At 48.8% G+C, this 25033-nt stretch overlaps 1 protein-coding gene across 1 annotated transcript in view; it reads right to left on the bottom strand.

Annotated features, from left to right (window-relative positions):
• Positions 1–25033, bottom strand: part of RSF1 (remodeling and spacing factor 1) — a 713574-nt gene that overhangs the window by 401593 nt on the left and 286948 nt on the right. The window contains exon 8 of the mRNA XM_078658500.1: positions 8819–8923. Coding sequence (XP_078514626.1) covers positions 8819–8923 — 105 coding nt within the window. The remainder of the gene's footprint in view (positions 1–8818; positions 8924–25033) is intronic.

Below are 25033 nucleotides of genomic sequence, written 5' to 3'. Positions count from 1 at the left end.
TAGGGGAAGACTGACACCCCTAACCTGCGCAGATGAGCTGCGACCACCGCCATCACCTTCGTGAACACCCGTGGGACGCTGGTAAGGCCGAAGGGGAGCACGGTAAACTGAAAGTGCTAGTGGCCTACCGTGAACCACAGGTAACGCCGGTGGGCCGGCAGGACAGGGATGTGAAAATAAGCGTCCTGCAAGTCCAACGCTACCATCCAGTCTCCGGGGTCCAGGGCAGCTAAGACCTGAGCCAAAGTCAGCATCTTGAACTTCTCTTGACGGAGGAAGCAGTTGACGTTCCGTAGGTCCAAGATCGGGCGCAGGCCCCCCTTGCCCTTCTTGGGTACCAGAAAGTAGTGGGAGTAACATCCACACCCTTCGATTTGCAGCACCCACCTGTCCGATGTGACAGTACGCCAGTGGAAGTGGTGATGGCGAACCCTGCCCCCACAGGCGTCACATGGGCCTGAAAACTGGGATTAGGAAGGTTTTGAGGCAGGTGCTGCGGAGGGAGGTGTGGACTGGCCTCGCCGTTGACCCCGACCGCCGTCACGCCGGTTTCCACGGCCGCCACCGCGCTGTTGGGCATTCTGCGGTGCGTGGCTGGCAGCACGTGTGGGGGCACCCCTTCCGTGGCCACGAAAGGAGCGAAAGGCACCCGATTGCTGGCGCGTGGCCGAGAGGCCTAAGGACTTGGCCGTAGCCCTGGAGTCCTTAAAACGCTCCAGCGCATGGTCTGCCTTGTCGCCAAAAAGGCGACGGCCATCGAACGGCATATCCAGGAGGGTGGCCTGGACATCGGCCGAGAAATTGGCGGACCTCAACCAGGCGTGGCGTCAAACCGCCACCGTCGTTGCCATCGCCCTGCCCAGTGAGTCCGTGGTATCCAGCCCACACCGGATAGAGTATCGTGCCGCATCTCGACCCTCCACAAGGGCTCGGGCGAGTTTAGCCCGGACCTCCTCCGGGCATTGTGGCAGCACGTCCGCGACCATGTCCAACAGGGTGTGGGTGTAGCGGCCCAAGAGACACGCGGTGTTGACAGACCGCAGTCCCAAACTCAGGGACGAGAACACTTTCTTTCCGAACTGTTCGTATCTCTTGAATTCCCGATCGGGCGGGGCCGTCGGGAATGCGGTCTGGGAAGTGGAGGCCTGGATAACCAGGCTCTCGGGGGTGGGATGGGTGGACAAAAAGCAAGTGTCGCCCGGGGCCCGGCGGTAGCGTCTGGCCACGTTCCTATCCACAGGCGGACCTGTGGCGGGCTTGGACCAAGAGCCCACAAGAACGTCACATAAGGCTTCATTAAATGGCAACAGAGGCTCACTGGAGCTTGCCTGCGGTTTAAGAACCTCAGTGAGGAGGTTAGTCCTCACGGCCGCGACGGGGAGCTCAAGGCCCAAGGCCTTGGCTGCCCTCGTCAACACTATGCTATAAGCAGCCCCCTCCTCCGTAGCGACGGTGGGAGGGGAGACAAATCCAGTGTCTGGCGAGGTGTCAATACCACTGGCCTCCCCAAGCTCATATGTCCAGTACTCTTGAGACTGGCACTCCTGTGCCAGAGGGTCCTCAGACCCCTCCCAATCACCTCCGTCACCAGTCTCCTGTAACCCAGGGTCAACAGACTGGGCCTCCTCATGGAAATAAAAATCTCCAAAGGCCGTCGGAAGCGGCGCCCAGCGGTGCCGTTCCGGCGCCAGAGTTGGACCGAAGGGAAGATTGGGGACGCCGTCCACAATGGGCGCCGGGGGCGACACCCTCGGGGCCGGCGCCGGTGAGGCCTACCGGCGACGACCCGGATCCAGAAGCGGATCCGGTGAGGTCCTGCGGCGCCGGGACCGAAGTCGCCGGCAGCGCCGGGGCCGAAGCACCCGGCGGCGTCGGGGCCGAAGCGCCCGACCCGCTATGGCCTCTAGCCGGGGCCGCTGGGCCCGAAGGCGCCGTGGGACCCGGCTGAGGAGGGAGGGACCTCATGGCCATGAGGTACCGCTCGACCTCCTCTGGCGGCGCGCCGCGCCCAGGGACCCGAAGGTGTGGGGCAGGCGGCGACGCTTGCGACTCCCTCGGAGCCGCGTGGGCAGTGTCGCCCGAGCCCCCGGCCGCATCGTGCGAGCGTCGGGGCGGGGCGGAGGAACGATGATGTCTCTCCGACCTCTCATGCCTCTTACCTGAGGACTTGGATCCCGACGACCGATGTCCACTCTCGGAGCTGCGAGGACTCCGACCGGTCCCTCGACCTCCCGTGGGACCGGGACCTGGAATGGCGCGGGGCCGACTGCCGGAGCTCGAGTCGCTTGCGGGACCGCTCCCGCCTAGCCTTCGACGTCAGGGCCCGGCAGTCGGAGCAGGTGCGGTCGTCGTGGTCGTGGCCTAAGCACTTCAGGCACCGGCGATGGGGGTCCGTGACCGGCATCAGTCGGTCGCACTTCGAACAAGGCTTGAACCCGGGCATCCCTACCGGCACCGATAAGAGTCGAAGACCCAAAGAAAGAAATGATCAAAAGATCAAAAAGTTTAGTCAAAAAGTGACTAGGGGTAGAAATGCTCCGGATCTGCGCTAGCTGGCGCGGAAAAAAGAAGAACTGATGTCAGCGTGCATGGGCGGCGTCTTAGTACTCCGACGACGTCATTCCGGCGCTAACGACGCCGACGACGGACGCGGAGCCGATGACGACGCCTACCGACGCGCAGGGGTATTGCTACGCAAAAATTTCCGGATCCAGTCTGACGCCTGGGGATATTCTAAGGTAAGGAATCTATCACTAACGTGTCTCTTTCAGATGCCGTCGCTATCGAAGGTCAGAGTGCTGAACACCAAGGCTGCATAGTTTTGACTCCACCTTATGCCTCTCTAATGCTCCACAGAACAATTCCTGCCTCTTTATCTCACTCTTGCCGGTTCTTTTTCATCCCTGCTTTACCCTTAGAAATGTTTTTCCGTCTTACTCTTTCTCCTTTTTTTTATTTTTTTATTTCTTGCTCTGTGTGAAAGTCTGTAGAGGAAAAATAAATGGTGGTGGGACCCATCTGCCACCACTAGCACAAATTAAGCACTGGGGCTGCTTCACATGTGTTTAACCCATTTAGAGCACGAGGATGTTTTGCTTTTGACTACCTGGTTTTTGAACCATTACTGTGGGTGTGTCTCACTACCTGAGTCTCACACAAAGTCATTTCACGTTAATTGGACTGAGCATGTTTACCGTCAGTCCCTGCCTTTTAAGATAAGGTGGCTGCTACCCAGCTAGGATAAGAGATACTGGACTAGTTACATGTGAACCTGTGTGCACACATGTACGTGTCATACGCGTGTGAAGTCTACTGTTGTGCCAAGCCCGGTTAACTACTCACTGTTAGCCTGGACAGAAGACACTCTGCGAGGACATGTGCTGTCCTAGGGTAGGCCTCATAATATTAGCAATTCAGAAAGGGGGTGGTGATGGACAGAGCATCTGAGTTAAACAGAACACTCATTCCCAGTCAAAAGATCAGGGCTTGATCCATCACCGTTTTTTAGCTCACTGCACCATCCCAGTTCAGAACCTGGCTACATGCAAATTAGTCTGTCCCTGGCCCAGTGCATCATGGGAACAGGGCAGACCAAACTACCAAGCCAATTCTTTACTGGAAAGGAAACAAGCTTCCGGGGACCGGTTTCTGGCATTCACCACCCCCTTTTCTGAATCGTTTTGGCCACTATAGGAGTGGCAGGGTGTGCTCAGACATGAGTCCCTTGCTCACTGCACCATCAGGATTCAAGCAAGCCGGGCCGAAGACGGCTGCAATGCCAGAAACCGCAGAGCAGAGTGGTAGTGGACTCCCCGTGCTGCAACAATATTGTATGTGGGTGCCTGGGGAACCGAAACTGGAGAAAAAAAGGTGGTGATCCTTTGACATTGCCAATAGGCTTGCTTTATAAATATATTGATGTGGTGACGCCCCCCTCCCCCTGAAAACATCTGGTATAGGTGGGGGTGCACTGTGGTTATTGGGTTCAGGACCTACTATGATTGTAAGGCAAGACGAGGGTGTCACCAAAGGCATTTCCATCTAGCAGATGTACATAATTGTACTTTAATGCATAGTATTTAGTTGTGTGTGTGTGCAATAAAAGTATGTTTTCTTAATAAACGAAAAAGCATTGACAGGATAATAATTTATCGAGTGTTGTGGTTGAGTGCCAGTGAATTTAGATTGCTAGTCCACACAACCTCCCCAGAGTGTGCCTTGAACTGCTCTACTTAGCTACCCTGAAATATCTTGTGCTACAAAAGGGAACTTGGTTCACAACAATAAGACAACTGCAGACCTATTACTTGTGAAGGAATCGCATCATTCAAACAAAAAACCCTTGACCATCAGTGAATTAGATCTTACATAAGAGACCGGACCAAATCTGTCCATGTGGGTCGCTTTAAGGCTGCAGCATTACCAATGGAGTATTAGGTTCCACAGGGCTCGTCTATATCATGCCGTCTATTCAATCTTTACACTAGACCATTAATTCGGGAGTTAGCGAAAATGATTTGCAGAATATTTAACTATGATGATGACTCCCAATTAATGCTTTTACGCGATGGTTCTTCTGCCTCCCAGGGAAAATGTTCAATTTTTCATGTGCTTCATTTGCGAATAGATCGGCAGTAATTACTTAAAACATAATTCAGAAAAAAAATGAAATTGTGATTTTGAATGATAAAGTTGACTTCTGGCCTGTGGACAAAAATGTGTATGGCCTGCACCCCTAAAAAAGAAAACAAGCAACAAGCATTTACAATGCAATGGTCTCGGCATTATTAAAGGTAGAGCTATTGGCATGGCTCATGATTTGGTTTTTTTTATCATAAATAAATGGCATTGTTATTTACAATGCCAATAGCTTAATCTTTAAATAGCGTAATCGCTCGCAAATGCATGACCTATTGCATTTACACCCACACAGAGCCACCCACACAGAGCCATTCACATAGAACCACCTACACAGAGCCACCCTCACACAGAGCCACCCACACAACCACCTACAAAAAAAAGCTATCAACACAGAGCCACACACACACACACACACACACACACACACACACACACACACACACACACACACACACACACACACACACACACACACACACACACACACACATATACAGAGCCACACACAAACAGAGCCACACACACACACACAGAGCCAAACACACAGACACACAGCCACACACACACACAGACACAGAGCCACACACACACAGACACAGAGCCACACAGACACAGAGCCACCATTCCCCAGTACTTGGTGGCTCCCCATCCCCGACGGTACTCCCTCGGACTTCTTGCCAATAGGCCCAAATCTTAGTGTGTTCATTGTGGCAGCTTTTGGACTTATAGATCAGTAGTTGGATAACTATGCAATGACCAATCTCTTCCTTAGGCCACTTCAGGAACCAACATCCAGAGTAATATGTCTACTTCTGGAGAGTGGCTCTTGTGGTAAGATGACCAGATTTGGATATCAACGGTGACGTTTTGTGCTCAGTACTGGGGGCCAACTCTGGCATTTTGCATCCAGTTTTGAGGGCTACCCTGAAGTACTGCCTTCAGTTCTATGGGCTACTTCTAGAATATTATCTCAAGATTCTGGGGGCCCACGCAGCTCTCACAGCCCACACAGCTCTCACAGCCCTCACAGCTCTCACAGCCCTCACAGCTCTCACAGCCCTCACAGCCCACACAGCCCACACAGCCCACACAGCTCTCACAGCCCACACAGCCCACATAGCCCTCACAGCCCACACAGCCGTCACAGCCCACACAGCTCTCACAGCCCACACAGCTCTCACAGCCCACACAGCTCTCACAGCCCACACAGCTCTCACAGCCCACACAGCTCTCACAGCCCACACAGCTCTCACAGCCCACACAGCCCACACAGCCCTCACAGCCCACACAGCTCTCACAGCCCACACAGCTCTCACAGCCCACACAGCTCTCACAGCCCACACAGCTCACACAGCCCACACAGCCCACACAGCCCACACAGCTGACAGCCCACACAGCCCACACAGCTCTCACAGCCCACACAACTCTCACAGCCCTCACATCCCACACAGCCCACACAGCTCTCACAGCCCAAACAGCTCTCACAGCCCAAACAGCTCTCACAGCCCAAACAGCTCTCACAGCCCACACAGCTCTCACAGCCCACACAGCTCTCACAGCCCACACAGCTCTCACAGCCCACACAGCTCTCACAGCCCACACAGCTTTCACAGCCCACACAGCCCACATAGCTCTCACAGTCCACACAGCTCTCACAGCCCACACAGCTCTCACAGCCCACACAGGAGCCACTGTGAAGTCAACAATATTTTCCGGCAGGCTGACCACAAATCAGATGAAAAGACACTGATCATGGGAAGAACACTGCAGATAAGTGTAAATGTCCACGCACTAGTATCCGACTTGATGATAATACCCACTAATCAGTGGACAGCCTGACCAGCATGAGACTCAGAGCAGCTGCTGTTGAGTTGTAATGTGATAACACGTGCTGCAGAGGTAAACAAACTAAACCAGGACTCAGGCAGCAGGCTCTCTGACTCCTGAAGGATGACCAGACAGAGCAGCCGTGCAGTTCGATGCTTTTTATTATGTTCTTTTTTTTTGTTTCACATGATCATGATTCTGGTTAGTACGTGACGGTGCGTCGGGCAAGTACATGTGAATACGGTGACGCAGTGCTTTGTAGAAGAACTAAGGGGAATGGGCTGTAATAATGCATTAGGATTACTGAGAGTTCAAGTTACCTCTCTGCACAGCCAGGTGCTGTGTGACAGTGTCTCACCTTCTGGCTGGCCTACCGGTACCCAATTTATTTGAGAACTACTCACTGTTACAGCTACATTCAACAGACTAGGCTTTCTGCCTTTTTTTATTTTTTATAAACGCATGTGAGGAGGCAAGCGCCGGCAACAATGAAGTAACACCTCTCTGAGCTCTTGCTGAGTTAATGACAACTGTGGATTCCAGAATCCTCAACCTAGTAACATACATATAAACACATGGGTTGTTTCCAATAGTTGCCTTAGTACAATATATTGATTGATGCATGCATCAGAGCACGACGTGCACTGTAGTGACATTTACAAAATAAGTGCTGCCACCCGCCGTCGCGTGCACAGCGCTGCGTGGGGGGAGGGTGGGGGGAATGGACTCTCCAGTTACTGACCTGCTGCTGCCCAGCCACGTGACGATCTGCAGCACAGACACTTGACTCACTGCCTGCTGCATACTGGTAGGTAACTGCCAGTGCTGTCTTCAAACTCCAGGCAGACTCAGCCAGGTCAGCTGCTGAGCTGCAGTGCTGTCCAGTCCTCGTTGAGGCTTTAACCGCGGCACTCCCCCGCCGCAGCCGCGCTCGTCCTCCTGTGTGGGGCTGGCCGCGCCAGCCCAGACATTCGCCGGCTCAGCTGCGTGCAACACATGCGGCCGGACGGTCGGGACCCCCCCTGCGGCCGGGCCGGCCGGCCAGGCCTGGTGGTGCCGCAATGATGAGAGAGGCTGTGAGAGTGAGCCGGCAGCCAGCCTGCACGCTCACTATGAGATCCCCCGCCGACAACTACTTCCTGTTCCTGGCGCTGGCAGCCGGACGTGACGAGAATAAAGTACCAGCACAACCGGATTTAATCCCGGCCCCCTGCAAGTCGGTGATTCATGATTGGCTCAGGCTGCACTTACTGTATCGGGAAGGGCTCAAGGCCGCAGCCCCTGCGGCCCCAGAGAGCAGAGGAATGCGAGCACAGGGGCCAGGAGCGCCGCGTCCCACAGCTAAGCACAACAACAACAACAACAAAAATGGCGGCCGCAAGCTTCCGACCATTTTCGGATTCGGGGGCGTGTATTTGTTGTTTTGAGTGACGGATGACGTCACTGGCGAAAGAACAGCAAAATGTACGCCCCCGAATCCGAAAGAGACAGAGCTTCTTTCGAGGGACGCCTCTCTCCTCCAATGGCTGGCCTCCATTTAGGAAGCCAGCCAATGGAGGAGAGACGAGGAGAGAGGCGGGTTTAAAGCACCCACTGAAAAACATTAATTCTCCGACTTCCAGCTGGCAAGCCAGCCGTCGGTCCTAAAAACTCTAGGTTTCATCATAGACCGTGATCTCCACATGTTTTCTTCAGCTGAGAAAGAGCAAAAATGATATCCAGGTTCCTAACGCAGGATGACTCAATCACAGTAGTAATGGCTTAGTCACTTCATGGCCTGACTATGTCAATTCCATACATATCAAAAATACTTCACAGATTACAGAATCAAGCATCAAGATTGTTTTCTAAACTGCCTGGAAGTTGTCATGTAACCTCCTTGCTGAGGGACTTAATTGGCTCCCACTGGAACAAGGAATCAAATTTAAAGTGTGTTGCATTATTTTTGTCATTCAATGGCGAGGGTCCCCAATTTTTAATCTATAGGATAAAAAAATACACTCCAGCTCGGGAGCTTTGCTCTTCATCCTAAAACGTACTTACTGTTCTAAAATACTGTAAGGAATGTATAGATGGATGCAGCTCCTCTGTATAGGCTCCATTAATCTGGAACTCTCTACCTTTGCCATTACATTTGCACACTAACATAGTAAATGTACTGAAAAACCTAAAGACATGGTTCTTTCAACAAGCCTACCAACTGTATTTACTGCTGTCCTCAGTATGCAGCATAATCTTCCAATTTAGTACTCTACAGAGATCTTCAGGTGAATGTACACTTAATAAATGTTATTTAACATAACTTAGCAAGATTAATGACAATAATGACAATAATAAAGCCTTATCATACATGCTGACAAGGTGGGCAGTACCACTCTCCATCAGGGATGATCATCAGAGGGGGTCGAAGGCAGGCGGTGTGATATCCACTATCGCAAGAATCGCATAACAGAATCTGAAAAAGATAAATAAAAATGAATCACGCAAGTAACCAAACAGTGTAATGCCAATAACTTAAGGACTACCTGCAAGGATAGTAAGTTATTACACTTTCAAAACTAGCAGTTTTCATAGATCTTTTTAGGTCATAGCTGTCTGACTGAAAATGACCTACTGTTCGCTTAGCAAGAACATACAGTGTGCTTAAAACCTGCCCACTGATTATCAATGGTTGGCATTATTGTTACTTATTTGCTAGCTTCTTATTCAATGTTTTGGTTTGTCCATCATATCTTTGTCCCTCCCCTGGACCATAGCTTCTTGTGTGTCCAACGCTCACTTTTAGGGAACTAATTTTTTTATTTTTGCTTAGGCACTCAATGAGAGTGCATGTGTTTGAGATGTCTCCCTCGTGTGACTCTCCGACCGCACTCCATGTTGTACTTTAGCATCCATGTCCTTCCCTCTCCAAGCTTCATTTTGTCTCCCTCCCTCCCACGTGCTCTGCATTACTTTAGCAGGTGTGCTCCCTCATCCCAACTGTTGCTCTCATTTGGATGCTGCTTTTCCCTTCTCCAGCCTACACTCCATTGCCTCCTGCCCCCAATCGCTCCTCCGTTGCCCCAACGCAGTAGTGCTATTTTTTTTCATTAAAAAAATTAAAATAAAGAGTCACTTTCATTACGGTAGCTTCTTAATCATGCATTTTCTTTCTCCTTTTGTTATTGATAAATGCTGTACAACATGAACAAAGACATTTAGAGAGGCAATATGTCTCGGAGGTTAGATCAATTGCTATTTGTGCATTCCAATATGTTTCAAATGTGCTGTTGCCTATTGCCTGTTTAAACTAGTTTTAATAGAGCAAAAATGTAATAACATGCTCCTACCTTCTGGACTAAGGTCAAACTCAATTCTGAGAATTTAAAACATACCAAAAATGACATTTGTCGATTCGATTCATAAACTTTATTCGATTCAAAATGATAGAATCACAAAAGTATACAGACCTTAGTTTAAAAAGAAGAACATATTAACATCAATAAATCAGAATAATTCATTTTACAATTTATACATTTTAAATCTAAAAATAAAAAAAAGTTCCAAAAGGAAGTTTATACAAGTTTATACAATATTATATATCATTTATCGATTAATCACACCCTATACCAAAGGATGAAGTTATAATTCAATTATATTTGTCCATTGAAGCACACAAAATAATGAAGTTTATTTTATTTGTGAGACATTCTACAAATGTAAATGTCTCTAGGTATAAGCCATACAAAAATATCACAGTATGCATATATGCAATTGTCAAATAAGTAACAAAAAGGTTATGTGGTAAACAAATATTTAAACTGCTCTGCTGAAGCCAAGCAAATTTAGTATTTTTTTTTTAACTTGTTTTTATTTTCGGATACACAGCAGCAGTATACAGTACAAGCATATACAGCATATATACTGTACACCAATGTAGTTGCAAACATGTGGCAAGTGCTTGCTAGAGCATGTATTACAGTCAAAATGCTAAAAGAGCTGCACATCCCTATTTTTAGGTAAATAAGTAACAGCGATACAGTTATCAATAAACACTTAACCATTAAAAAGAGGAAAGAGAGAACATAGCAGCAGTTGACAGAGCAGTACTTCTCATATATTTTCTAACAACAGGGACAGCTGTGATTTTATGGCTATATCCATTCACAACTCCCCCTCTGATTGATCTTTAGTGTAATTGGTAGTGCAGTACCGAGGCCTTGCCCCTATGTATCTCCTGCAGTGTGTAGCTGGGTGGCATCCTAGGCCGGAGGGAAGATCTGCTCAACATCAAAGTACAACCACAGATCTCCTCGCCTCGCAATACCCAATCAGACTTCCTTGTCACCCAAAACACCTAAAACTCCCATGTTCCCTCACCACCCCCTGTCTGTATGCAGGGGATACCAGTTTGTGAGAGGGTGTCGGCTCCTTCAGCCGTGTGCCGAGGGTCCGCAGCTTCTCCAGCAATAATCCCCATGTCTCTAAATCTTGTTCGGCATTCTCGTGTGTACGGACAATTCGCAGATGTCGCTCATTGGTCGCTCCCCAATCACACATATCGGTTGTCTGTCTGGGAAGTCTAGGGGTCACGGACTGTGTCCAGTTTATCGCTGTGCTGCGCATAGCAAGCACCAGTCCCAAGTTGTTTCCTTGAACCGAAGGCCTGTTACCTCTCGCAGTGTCTCCAGCTCTCCTGACCAGTAGGGCTGAAGCAGAGGCAATCCCACATCATGTGGATGATTGCAGCCGGTTTGGCCCCACAAGAGAAAGGATGTATTACAATATAAATCACCCGTTAAAAAGCACCCACCCTCAAACTACCCCGTCAAGTCAATCACGGTTCGTATATGGCAAAACCTGCGCAGCCATGCAATGGTAGCATTTGTACATATGGGGCCGTCCGAAGCACCAATGTGACTGCACATTTCCAGGTTCCAGCAACCTGAAAAACCACAAAAAAGATACTACGCTGGTGTCTGAGATCTCATCATAACACATCCTGGCAGACTGTTCGCCCGTCCCCAATCTGCCATGTAGACCTTCTCTACATTGGTGCCCTCCGCGCACCAGTGCGCTGCATATTAGAGAAGAGCAGCAAGATAGTAAAGATGTAGGTCTGGGAGGCCCAGCCCCCATTCCATATCCACTTTCAGAATCTCCAATTTTACCCTCGTGCGCTTTCCATTCCGATCGAACCATGGTAGGAGGCTATTAATGGTCTCGAAGATAGATCTGGTGATATCGCAGATGGAATTCTGCAGAGCGTACAGGCAGCATGGTAGGAGCGCAATCCAGACCAGAGACACTCGACCCATGAGAGAAAGAGGGAGGCAATTCCAGAAACTAATGGATGACTGTAAACCTGTGATTACTGCCCCCATGTTCAATGCATATTAGATATCGGCTGAGTGCGACACCTGGATTCCTAGATAGCAGAAATGATCGCGCTGACATCAGAACTCCGCTGCGGGGAGGTCAACCACTCCTGTACTTACTAATGTAGCGAGAAGGAATAGGACTGACTTCTGATTATTGACTTTTAGTCCTGACACTGTGCTAAAAACCGACAAGATTACCAGAAGAATGGGCATTGCCTCCTCTGGGTGAGCTAGCTATAGCAAGGCAACATACGCATATAAGGATACAACATGCACACGGCCACTCACCTTGATGCCCCAAAGAATCACGCCCTTCGTAGTCGGATCACCAGAGGCTCTATAGCCAGGGAGAATAAGAGTGGGGATAACTGGTAGCCTTGTCTTATGGCCCGTTCGATAGAGAAAATGTCATAAATCACCCCACATTTGCGTACCCTATCAGTAGGTAGGTTATACAGAAGGCATACCCAGGAAATATATATTCCTGGCCGAGACCCATTCTGATCAGTACCTCCCAGAGGTATTCCCATCGTAAGGTATCAAAGGCCTTCTCGATGTCTAAAACCAGAGGCAGCACAGATGTCCATATTCGCCGTGGCCTGCAAGACGTGTGATAACCATCGTATATTTGTATGTGTGCTGCACTGAGCCGTATGGACCAGCTGTGTAACAACCCTACTCAGACGCATTGCGAGTGCTTTAGCCAGTATTTTTGTATCTACACCCAACATCGATAACGGCCGATATGAGCCCAGCATGCATTGGTCCCTACCCAGTTTAGGGAGCATTGCAATCTGGGCCTCTCTCATTGATGGCGGTCGGTGTCCCTCCCCCTTGCTTCCTTCAAGGTCTCCAGAAGACGAGGGAGCAGGTGATCTACGTAAGTCTGGAAGTACTCCACTGTTAGACAATCAGGGCCAGGGACTTACAGCGGGCCATGTCAGCCCTCTTTCCTTCAGGTCCTCCTGTCGTATCTCTGCATTAAGTTCTCACATTGGCTATCGGTGAGGCTCGGTGTGTGAGATCATCCAAGAAATGATCCAGGAATTCTGGGGCCACCCCTGTCTCCTCTTTGTATACCGAGGATAGGTGAGCATGTAACAGGGAGTTAATACCATGTTGTGTAAATATGGGACCACCATCCTGTTGATGCAGTGTGAGAATGATTTGGGGAGGGTTGGGGTGCGCCTCACGCTTAAGCAACCATGCCAGCATGCTACTTGATTTGTCCCCCTCCTGGTGAAGTAATTGACGGTACTCACGTCGGACCATACAGTCTAATCTGTCCCATATTTCTCCCACTCTATGTTGGGCATGTAGCAGTGACTATTACCGTGTATGCCCGCCAGGTTCTGCTTCCTGCAATCCAGCTGGAGTGTTTTCCGCCTGAGTCAGGTCTCTCTCCAACTGTCGCCTCAGTCCACTTACTCTTGTGCAGCATTCCCCACCTATCACAACCTTTAAGGTTTCCCAATGTGTCCCCCTCCTACTAGTGGATCCCCAGTTATTGTTGAGGTAGGTTCTCATCACCTCCCTATTTCCCCTCAAAATGTGTAATCTTAGGGTGTGTCTGTAGTCGCCACAGTGGAACTCTGGGGCCTTGGCACTGATGCCCCCATTCCAGGAGAACAAAACCGTTGTCTGGGAGGTATCGTTCCAGCACCTGTGTGCGCAATGCCATCACGGAGGCCTCACCCAAGAGTATGAATCGGTCCAATCTACTAAAAACCATATGTGTAGAAGTGTAACTGGTATATCCCCCGTCCCCTGGGTGCATCGTCCGTATATCCTAGTCGGTTCGTGACCCACCGGAGTTTTTCTGTCATGTTTGGTTTGGTTTAGAGCAAGGGTCCCCAAACTACGGCCCCCGGGCCAAATCCGGCCCGTCTAATGAAATGGAGTGTCCCTCCTGGTGCGTCCAGATCCACCTAGGGTTATTGAGTTATTATTCCTACGCTCTGTTGTACCTGATTGCCTCTGACACATGCGCAGATCGAAGCCTGCCTGTGACTTAACTGGACGGCGTACGCGCGCGTCTTGCGTCACGCGTATTTGTGCGTGGAGGCGTGGAGGGTGCGCGGGAAGAGTCCGGTGTCCGGGACAGGCGCGGAGACCGGGAGCGGAGACCGGGGGCGCGCGGGAGCCTTGTGAGCCGGTGAGTGGGACCGTGGATGGAGCGGGCAGCAGTGGGTCCACAGAATGAGAGGTCCATGGAGGCTGGGGGGGTCCATGGAGACTTTTTATTATGGTGCGTTTTTTATATAGCGCGGAGTTTACCCGAAGGCAGCAAAGGTGTCAGAGCGCTTCACAATGGGCAATGCAGATATGTTCAAACTTCTGTTTGGTGGACTTGTGTAGATTAACTGGGGGGGGGGGGGTCCATGGAGACTTTTTATTATGGTGCGTTGTTTTATATAGCGCGGAGTTTACCCGAGGGCAGCAAAGGTGTCAGAGCGCTTCACAATGGGCAATGCAGATATGTTCAAACTTCTGTTTGGTGGACTTGTGTAGATTAGCTGGGGGGGGGTCCATTATTATTGTACGTTTTTTATATAGCGCGGAGTTTACCCGAAGGCAGCAAAGGTGTCAGAGCGCTTCACAATGGGAAATGCAGATATGTTCAAACTTCTGTTTGGTCGACTTGTGTAGATTAGATGGGGGGGTCCATTATTATTGTGCGTTTTTTATATAGCGCGGAGTTTACCCGAAGGCAGCAAAGGTGTCAGAGCGCTTCACAATGGGCAATGCATATGTTCAAACTTCTGTTTGGTGGACTTGTGTAGATGAGCTGGGGGGGAGGGGGTCCATGGAGACTTTTCTTATTGTGCCTTGTTTATACAGCGCGGACTTTACCCGAAGCAAAGGTGTCAGAGCGCTTCACAATGGGCAATGCATATGTTCAAACTTCTGTTTGGTGGACTTGTGTAGATTAGCTGGGGGCAGATGAAATCCTCACAGGAAAATGCTCACTGGCATTCACAAAACGCTCCTAGCTTTCAAGAAATGTATTTAGTCATCAATTACCGGTCTTTCAAAATCACCTTGAATTGAGGAAACAGAATGCTGGGTACAAAGTACAAGTAGTAGAGTAGAGTTATAATACTGCAATAAATGGAGGACACAAGAACAAACGTTACTTAGGCAAAGGTGGCACTTGTGCAAGTATCGAAAGCAAACAAGAGGTAGCAAATAGTGTGTTACAAGAGAAAAGTGACACCTACGACACAAGTGTGTGCGGTGTGAAGCCAGCATAAATTTACAAGGGCTGCTGTTGTTTCCCCCAATTTGTTAAAAGTATGTGAGATAGTGTTTTTAAAATAAAATCACTGTATTTCCCTGCATTTACTTACTATGTTTACCTTACCACAATTGCGATTGTCTGAAAAGATAGGGGCAGAGGAGAGGGAGTGAGCGGGGGGGGGGGGGGGGGGTGCTGCAGTGTCAAGGAGGAAGGGGATGTGGGACAGGGGAAGGTGTTGTCAGATACCATGGATGTGTATTCTGAATATACTAGCTTGGACAAAAGGCTACCTTTTTTGCTCGAGTTGATTGTTTAGAAATGCGGTCATGGAGTTGTCTGCCTGTGGTGAATTGTATCCATGCCAGACAGGTGTGAGGCGATAGTGTGGAGTGGTCTTTCCATTTAGAATCAATTATTAGAAAGAGTGAGTTTGTGATCACTTGACACAAGTCTATCCCTTATTTCCCCTACGAGCCCAAGAAGAACGGAAGAAAGACAGACAACAAAATGTCGAAACTGTTGGGGAAACGGAAAATAGATTCAGAGTGCAGAGTTTTTAAACAGCAGTGGACAGATGACTATTTTTTTTGTCCAGTGCAAGGAAAAGGCAGTTTGTTTAATCTGCGAAGAGACTGTGGCGGTGTTTAAAGAATTTAATATCCGCCAACACTATGAAACCCGCCATGGAGGGCAGTATGCTAGCTTGCTGGGCCAAGTGAGGAGAGACAAGGTGGCTAAGCTACAAAAAGGATTTGCCGCCCAGCAGAGTACAATGCTACGCCAAACACAGGCGAACCTGTCATCCGTTTGGGCCAGCTTCAAGGTAGCTAAACTGATTGCAAGCTGTGGAAAGTCGTTCAGTGATGGGGAGTTTATTAAGAAGTGCTTGAACGCTGTCGCGGAGGAGGTGTGTCCGGACAAGAAAGATGCCCTGAACGCAGTGAGTCTGTCCGCATCTACAGTTACCAGGCGAATTGAAGAAATGGGGCATAATGTACATATCCAGCTGAAAGACAAAGCTAAAGATTTTGAGTGTTTTGCATTGGCAATGGATGAGAGCAATGACGTGCAGGACACAGCACAACTGCTGATTTTTATTCGGGGAGTTAGTTCAACTTTTGAAGTGTCCGAGGAGCTGGCAGCTCTACAAAGTCTCACAGGTACTACGACAGGAGAGGATATTTTTGGTAAAGTACACCAAACGATGGAAGAGTTGGATTTGGACTGGGCTAAGCTGGCTAGCATCACAACGGACGGTGCTCCGAGTATGGTTGGTGCGTCGCAGAGGCTAGTGGGGCGCATAAAAAAATAAATGGAGGAACGAGGTCTCACCCCCCCACTACAAGTCCACTGCCTGATTCACCAGCAAGCACTGTGCTGCAAAGTTCTGAAGTGGGAATCTGTCATGAAGGTGGTTGTGTCTTGCATAAACTTTATCAGAGCAAACGGACTAAAACACAGGCAGTTCCAAGCTTTTCTATCCGAGCTGGAGTCTGCCCATGGAGACGTGCTTTACCACGCGGAAGTCAGATGGTTAAGCTGGGGTAGAGTTTTGAAGCGCTTCTACGAGCTGCTGCCCGAAATCAACACCTTTCTCCTGACAAAGGGAAAAACTGTCCCAGAGCTGACCGACATAGAATGGAAATGGACCTTGCCTTTTTAACAGATGTCACAGAAATTTTAAACGGCCTCAATTTACAGCTCCAAGGCAAGGGAAAATTAATCAGTGACATGTATTCCCACATCAAAGCATTTGAGGTTAAAATGGCGCTGCTTGTTGGACAAGTGCAAAAACAAGACTTCACCCATCTCCCTTCTACTCAGAGCCTCTCAGCTGAGGAGCCAGCGGTCCCGTTTCCAACCAAGAAGTGCAAGGACGCACTGGAAATGCTGAGAGCGGAGTTCAGTATGCGGTTCCGTGAGCTTCATGCCCATGTTAAAGAAATTCGCATATTCCAGAACCCTTTTACTGCCGACATTAATGACACCCTGCCTTCTCTTCAATTTGAACTGGCTGAGTTGCAGACCTGTGATGTGCTGAAAGACGCATTCAATCCAAACTGTCTCATAGAGTACTATGCTTCCCTCCCAAACGAGACCTACCCCAACATCAGAAAGCACGCTATGAAGATGTCAACAGTTTTTGGGAGCACATATATCTGTGAGCAAACGTTTTCACGCATGAAGCTGATAAAAAATCCGACAAGATCAAGACTCTCAGATGAACACCTGCATCAGTCTCTGAGACTGGCTGTAACTAGAATGGAACCTGACATCAATCTCCTCACCAGTCAGAAGCAAGCCCACAGCTCACACTGATATATCTGCCATTCCTGAAGGGCCTGCATGCTTCCAGGACCACCCTAAAGTCAGCCTGTTTATTACAATTATTCTGTATTAATGTTATTTCACTGTTTGCCACAAAAATTATTATCAGCTTGTGGTTTTATTTGCGAATCTAATCTATTTCAAGGATTATCTGTGGTAGTTAAAATAAACACGAGAAGACTTTCTATCTATTCTATTACTTTTACTTTTTGCAACAGGTGGCGCCAAGGCCAAGCGAAGGGCAACTGCAAAAAATGTCATTATAATCTCCACAATGATACTGGTTGTCACTTTTGGCCCATATCATTTCCTGTTATAAGACCGACCCCGGCCCCTCATCACAGAAAGGAAAGTTGATGTGGCCCCCACCTAAAAAAGTTTGGGGACCACTGTCCTAGAGTGTCGCTCTGCACTCTAGAACTGCAGTCTACGCTGACAGGTCTGAGAATGCAGTTTTCAGTGTCTATACTTCAGCCTGCAAGGCAGTGACGGTGTGCTCTGTACCTATGGAGTGCTCCGCCATTGCCCAGTGGTCCACTCTTAACAGGCCCAGATCCAGGGAGACAGCTTCTATTTTTGCTTGCTCTACTGCGCTCAAGACCTCAATGGCTTCAAGGATTTGAGCTGCGGTTGGGTCCGGCCATTGCGTATCTGTATTTAGCAGGGGCTCCTGTGGCAAGTCCATCAGTGAGGGTGCGCCCTGCTCTGTATATTGGTCATTTTTGGTCTGCTGCGATCCTCTCTGTGGCTTGTACTTTTCCATGGCTTCACTCGTGTAGGACTACGGCACCACTCAGGGAGTAATACCTCTTCGCAAATTCAATGCTCCCACCTCTTAGGCTATAGGATAGTTCTGAGGGTTGCCGAGGTAACTGAGAGCCCACAGTCCAGCAGCCAGAAGCCTCGCTCCATGTGCCAGTTATGATTAGCTAACAGGGGTTCCGTGTGGTGATCTACCATGACTTTAAGTGTGAGGTTGGGTGAGGGGGGCTTGGCGAAATCAATTGTGCGAAGCGGCGTAGTTCCAGCCACTAGGGCAGCCGGACAAACAACCTGATCCACCAAGCGGCCTCACTGTAGTAGGAGTAACGTGTCCCTGTGCATGTAGTTGGTGGAAGTCTGAGAGGGCCACGGTCGTGGTGACCTCCAGGCACAGTATGGGTCCGCAGGCAGGATTAAAAAATATGCTTCCATATCGTCCAGTTCTCCTCCTGTCTGATGGTGTAAGGCCAGCAGAACAGCTGCAGCGGACCCTACCGCCGTGGCGCAGTTGATGTGGTGCAGGACTCCCCGCGAAGGGGCGCCTGGTTAGTTAAGCTGTCACTTTGCCATCCTAGCGAGCCACCTTATGGAGTATTAGCAACTCTGGGGTATAACCTTAGAGAAACAGATTCGGATATTGACTGCACCACTTACTGTGTTATAAAAGATCTGGGGTATTTCTCGCCACGCTGTAAGTAACCCCTGAAGTCATGCATTGGGAGCACTCCGTTTAACACTAGATGGGAGCCTGACCTGCTGTCCCATCCATGGCTGCAGGACAACAAGGCTCTGTGAGTGCGGCACTCCGCTTTCTGGTAGAACGCTCACGAAGGTTAAAGTCCAAGTACCGGAGGCTGCCGCCGTGCCCTCCTAGCAGACAGTCTCACGATTCTTGTGTCAGGCTAACTACGGGGCAGAGGCCTCACATCGTCTCCTTGGCTGTACACAGGGCCTATGTTCTTTCCCTTAAACTGCATTAAGACAAAACCCAATTGGCACTCTTTGGCCACTTGTTAGTCCCTTGTAAATGGTACGGTACCATAGGTACCAAGAGCACTGTGGCCAGGGAAGGCCTTTAAGGGCTGCAGTACTTATTGTGCTACCCTTAGAGGCCCTGTACCTTCACACCTTCACACACACCTACACACTCACCTACACACACACTCACCTACACACACACACACCTACACACACACACACCTACACACACACCTACACACACACACCTACACACACACACACACACACACACACTGTGTTCTGGGGCAGAAGAAAGTGAAGAGTCGACATGGCACGCATCCCTGTGTGCCATGCCTACAACCTAGTGCCCTGGCATAGGTCAGTCACCCCTCTAGCTGGGTGCACTATACCAGTGGTGAGGGTACAGGTGCATGTGCCCTGTTCCCCTACAGTAACTAGACCAGTTCTTAGACACTAAGGGCCAGATGTAGGAAGGCAAATACCAGTCGGTAACGGCCGATTTCGGCCGTTACCAACCGGTATTTGCAGATGGAGATTTAGGCGCCTGAAAATGTGACAAATCGGTATATTTACCGATTCTGTAAATTTACAGATTTGGTCAAATACCGAATCGCTATATTTACCGAATCGGTAAATCTACATGTAGGTGGCACTGTAATCAATGCCACAGGCCCTTACCGATTCGTTATTTACCACCAAATACTATTTGGTGGTAAATAACGAATTCCTAATGTAAATCTAATGTAGGTAATTATTCTGTAAAAAATACAGAATTGGTAGGATTCGGTAGTTACCGATTCTGTAATTACCGAATCGGTATTTGTCACTGATTCCTATGGGGCTTGAAGCCCATAGGAATCAATGGCAAATACCGATTCGGTAATTACCGAATCGGTAAAATTACCGAATTGCCAAGGGGGACAGGGTGTCACTTTGACACCCTGTTGCACCCCTGTTTCTGGCTTGTGTGCCATGTGGCACACATACATGCCCTAAGGGCATCTATGTGTGTCACATGGCACAGGTGTACATGCACAGATGTGCATGTACACTGGAATTCGTTATTTACCATGCAATAGTATTACATGGTAAATAACGAATCGGTAATGGCCTGTGGCACTGTTTGAAGTGCCACCTACATCTGTATTTACCGATTCGGTAAATTTACTGATTCGGTGGCAGATGCATCAAAGTAAATACCGGGAGCAAATGGGCAGATTCTCTGAATCAGCACCTTTGCTCCCGGTATTTTTGCATTTGGGATGCATCATCCCAAATGCAAAAATCGCAATTTAAGGAATCTCTAAATTGAGATTCCTTATTTATTTATTTTTTATTTATTTATTTATTTATTTTATTTTATTTTCAAAGTTTTATATAGCGCGAACAAGATCTTCGCAGATATCAGAGCGCTTTACATAGAGGGGTACATTAGGGAACATTGTCAAACAAATAAATCAATAGATCACACAGTACAAATCGGTGGCTGCAAAGCCCATCACGTGAGTAATAAGACAACTCATACAAATAAGTAAATGGGTCAAACATGTAGTACAGATCGGTGCAGGGTGTTAACAGAGTTCAAGATAATAGTTCAAGTGTATTTAGCCATGAGGATAGCTATTACTTCTTTTTTAAAGAGTGTAGTGGAAGAGATAAGCCTGGTTTCGGGAGGGAGTGAGTTCCAAATCCTAGGCGCCATTCCTGAGAAGGAGCGCTTGTATGTTTTTTCCTTCCGGAATCTTCGAGGTTTCAGCAGAAGATTGTTTGTGCCTCTCGTGTTTCTAATTCCCCCAGAGATCGTCAGTTTCTGAGCGAGGTAGCCGGGTGAGTTTAGGTGTACCGCCTTGTGTGTCATGCAGGCGATTTTCAGATGTATTCTGGCTTCAAAAGGCAGCCAATTCAGGGATTTCAAGTCAGGTGTAATATGGGAGTGCTTTTTTGACCCAGTGATGAGTCTCGCTGCAGCATTCAGAGAAGCTCTTAGTGGTGCGGTTGTAGTTAGGGGGAGTCCGCAGAGGGCGGTGCTGCCGTATTCAATTCGTGGGATGACTAGCGCTTGTACTGCGGTTTGGAAGTCTTTGGCTGGGAGGTAGGGTTTAAGTTTCCTCAGAGTATTGATCTGGAAGTTCGCTCCCTTTGTTGCCTTGCTGATATGTTGCTGCATGTTGAGATTGGTGTCGAGTGTTATGCCTAAAGATCTTGCTGAGTCCACGATGGTGGGTTGGACATTGAGTGCGGTTAGGAGTTTAAGCCACATTTGAGTGGTGGATATCTTCGCTGGAGGTGAGATCAGAAGGAACTCTGTTTTCAGGGCATTGAGTTTGAGGTGATTATCGGCAAGCCAGGATTGGGTGCATCTGATCGTTGAGTTCAGGAGCAAGATGTCATTGGGGGATTGTAATTTGAGGTAAAGTTGGGTGTCATTGGCGTACATGTGAAAGTGTACATTGGATGCTTGTAGCAAGGTGGTGAGAGGTTCCATGACTAGGTTGAACAAAGTTGGGGATAGAGAGGATCCTTGGGGGACGCCTAGCGTTACAGGTATTGGCGAGGACATCAGGTTGTTACTCTTGAATTTCTGCGACCTGTTGTGAAGAAAGGAAGTGAACCACTTAAGAACAGTTCCAGATAAACCCATTCTTGTGTTTAGTAGTTCTAGTAGATTCTCATGTTTAACGGTGTCGAATGCTGAAGAGAGATCAAGAAGGATGAGGAGGCAGGTGTCGTTTTGGTCTAGCATTTGAAGTGCGTCATCAATTATGTGAGTCATAGCAGTTTCTGTGCTGTGTCCTGCTCGGAAGCCTGACTGGTGAGGGTTGAGGAGATCAAATCGCTCAATGTGTTTAATCAATTGTAGTTGTGCGCATTTTTCCAGCAGTTTGGCGAGAGTGGGAATATTGGTGATGGGACGGTAATTGTTGAGATCAGAGGGGTCGGCTGTAGGTTTCTTTAGTAGAGGTGTGACCTGACCAACTTTGAGGGAGTCAGGTATGCTTCCTTGTTGGAGAGAGCTGTTGATAATTTTAGTCCAGAGAGGGAGAAGCAAAGGGGTAAAGTCTTTTACTGCGGAGGCAGGGAGGGGGTCCATGAGGTGATTGGATGGTTTTAGGGTGCTGAGCAGTTTGCCAATTTCTTCTTCCGAGTATGTGCCGAAGGTTGACCATGTAGCATTGTTTTTTGGTTCAGTGGGTGCTAGGCATTGGGGTTTGGAGTAGAGGCTTGCGTCAATGAGGAGATCGCTTTTTATTTTGTCAGTTTTTTGGATAAAGAAAGCAGCGAAGTCTTCACAGGAGGGTGCCTCACGCCTAGTGTTGAGTGGTTGGGGTTGCTCCTTGGATTGTGAGTTGATTAGCTCAAACAGTTTTCTCGGGCAGTTTTTTGCTTGGTCGAGTTGGAGGCTGAAGAAGTCTGATTTTGAGCGTTTTATTTTCCTGAAGTAGGCGTTTCTCTTTTTCTTCAGATCTTTTAGGTGCATTGCAGAGGGAGCTGATCTCCAGGTACGCTCTGCCATTCGCATGTCTCGTCTATCCTCATTGAGACTCCCGTCGTACCATGGTTTGGAGATTTTAGTAGAGACTCTTTTCAGCTCCATAGGTGCAGCCTCATTAATTATAGAGGTCATAGCGTTGAGATAGTGGTCAGTCAGAGTTTGGACGTCCGTAGCGCCTGTCGGTGGGAGTAGGAGATTGCAACTGTTAGGGGGCAAAGAGCCTGGGTTGAGCTTTTTTGAGTCTCTTTTCCAGACTTTGGGCTTGGAGAGTTGAGCCGGGTTAACTTTGACTTTTTCATTGATAAAGAATGTGACAATATGATGATCTGACCAGTCACAGGGTTGGATGGACTCGAGTTGGATAGAGTCCTCTTTGGAGATGATCAGGTCGAGGGTAGAGCCTTTCTCGTGGGTCGGGCTGGTGCATATTTGGGTGAGGTTAAGGGCATCAAGGAAATTTTTAAGACTATTTACCACTGCGTCGTTGCGATCGTTCCAGTGGAGGTTGAAGTCACCAAGGTATATTTGGGTGAGTTGCCGTCCGGAATTGGTTGAGATCAAATCCATGATTTGTTGGGAAAAGGTGAAGTTGTCCCTGGGTGGGTGGTAAATGCTGTGAAGAGAGCATATCGGTTTGCCCTCACTAATAATGTCGAGGTAGATGTATTCCCAGGATGTTGGGGATGGTAGGGAGGTGGAATTGACTTTCTGAACAGAGAGATTGTTCCTGTAGATGCATGCGATTCCACCACCTATTTTGCCTGTTCTGTCGAGCCTGATAATGTGGTAGTTGGGAGGAACCAAGATGTCCATTATAGGTGTCGAAGATTCAGTTAGCCAGGTTTCAGTCAGGATGATTAGGTCAAGGTCACGCGATAAGAGGAGGTCAGCAATGGCTGCGGAATGTTTCTTGGCTGATCTGCAGTTGAGAAGAGTGCATTTGAGACGGGGTGTGTTGAGGGTGGTAGATGGTTCTAGAGAGAGAGGGACTTTTCTAAGGTTATTGGGGATGGAGAATCTGCTGTTTAGTGTGGGTGGTCTAAGGGGATTTGAGTGTATCGTGGGAATGTTGAGGTGTGGGGTGGTTGTGTGAATTTGGGGGGCTGGGTCATAGGAGCGGAGAAGGGTGAGTGTGTCGAGGTCAGAAGAAGAGTTGTGGGTGCGACGCGGGTGGTTGTTGCGATTACGAGCTGGGATTGAGGTCAGATTGGGGGATAGCTGAGTGAGAGAGTTAGTCGGAATGGTGGGGGACAAGTTGGGCGGGGAGGTGTAGTTGTGTGAGGGGTTGCAGGGGCGATGCGGGGGACGAGGGCAGTTACTGCGCCTATGAGCAGGGATTGACGCCCGGTGTAATAATAATAATAATAATAAAAGGGGTCTTATCTTGCGCAAACTTAGCCCAATGGGCGTCAAGGCGCCTAATTCCAAAGCCAGCTCATAGCAGTCACCCTGCGATTCAGCCTGTGTAGGCCCTTGAAAAGCACCACGTTTTTAAGGCCTTTTTAAACAGCGCTAGAGAGGGTAGAGTCTTGATCTCCATAGGCAGGATGTTCCAGAGCTGGGGGGCAGTGACAGAAAAGGCCCTGGCTCCCCATCTGGTGAGCTTAAAGCGAGGAACAACAAGCTGAAATAGTCCCGAAGAACGAAGACACCTTGTAGGATGGTAGCGAGTAAGCAGAGAACGGATAGCACCTTTAGGTCCATCCTCGAGAGCTCTGTTGGTCAGACACAGAATTTTAAAATAAATTCTGTGCTGAATAGGCAGCCAATGTAGGTCTCTCTTCGCAGTAGTAGCAGAAGAAGTCCTAGAAAGGTCTAGGACAAAACGTGCAGCAGCATTCTGCACGATTTGCAGCCGATGTATAAGGCCCTTGTTGGACTCCATGTAGAGAGAGTTGCAATAATCTAACCTGGAACCAACAAGGGCGACTGCAATCTGCTTACGTGCTTGAAGAGACAGATAGCTGCAAATTCTGTTGAGCGTCCTGATCACGCCCCAACAGGTTGCAACAGTCCGATTCACCTGAAGAGACATCGAGAGTGAAGTATCAAACACCACACCCAGATTTCTGGCAGATTGAGAGGGGGTGGGGCAGGTGCCAAGAGAGGAAGGCCACCACTCACTCGACCAGACATCTTTGTCCTTCCCAAAGACCAAGACCTCAGTCTTGTCGCCATTTAGCTTCAGGGAGTTGATAACCATCCAGTCTGCAACATGTTGCATACAGGACCTGAAGCTAGAGGCAGATGTTATGACAGAGGACTGAGTAAGTGACATCATAATCTGGGTGTCATCGGCGTATGATACCACCTCCATCCCCTGCGATCTTACAAGCCTAGCAAGGGGGGCCACGTAGATGTTGAACAGGGTCGGACTTAGTGCCGACCCCTGTGGCACCC

The sequence above is a fragment of the Lissotriton helveticus genome, chromosome 8 (genome assembly GCF_964261635.1).
Source record: "Lissotriton helveticus chromosome 8, aLisHel1.1, whole genome shotgun sequence".
NCBI lineage: Eukaryota > Metazoa > Chordata > Amphibia > Caudata > Salamandridae > Lissotriton > Lissotriton helveticus.
The sequence above is the reverse complement of the archived record's forward strand: the minus strand, read 5'-3'. Positions and strand labels throughout refer to the sequence as shown.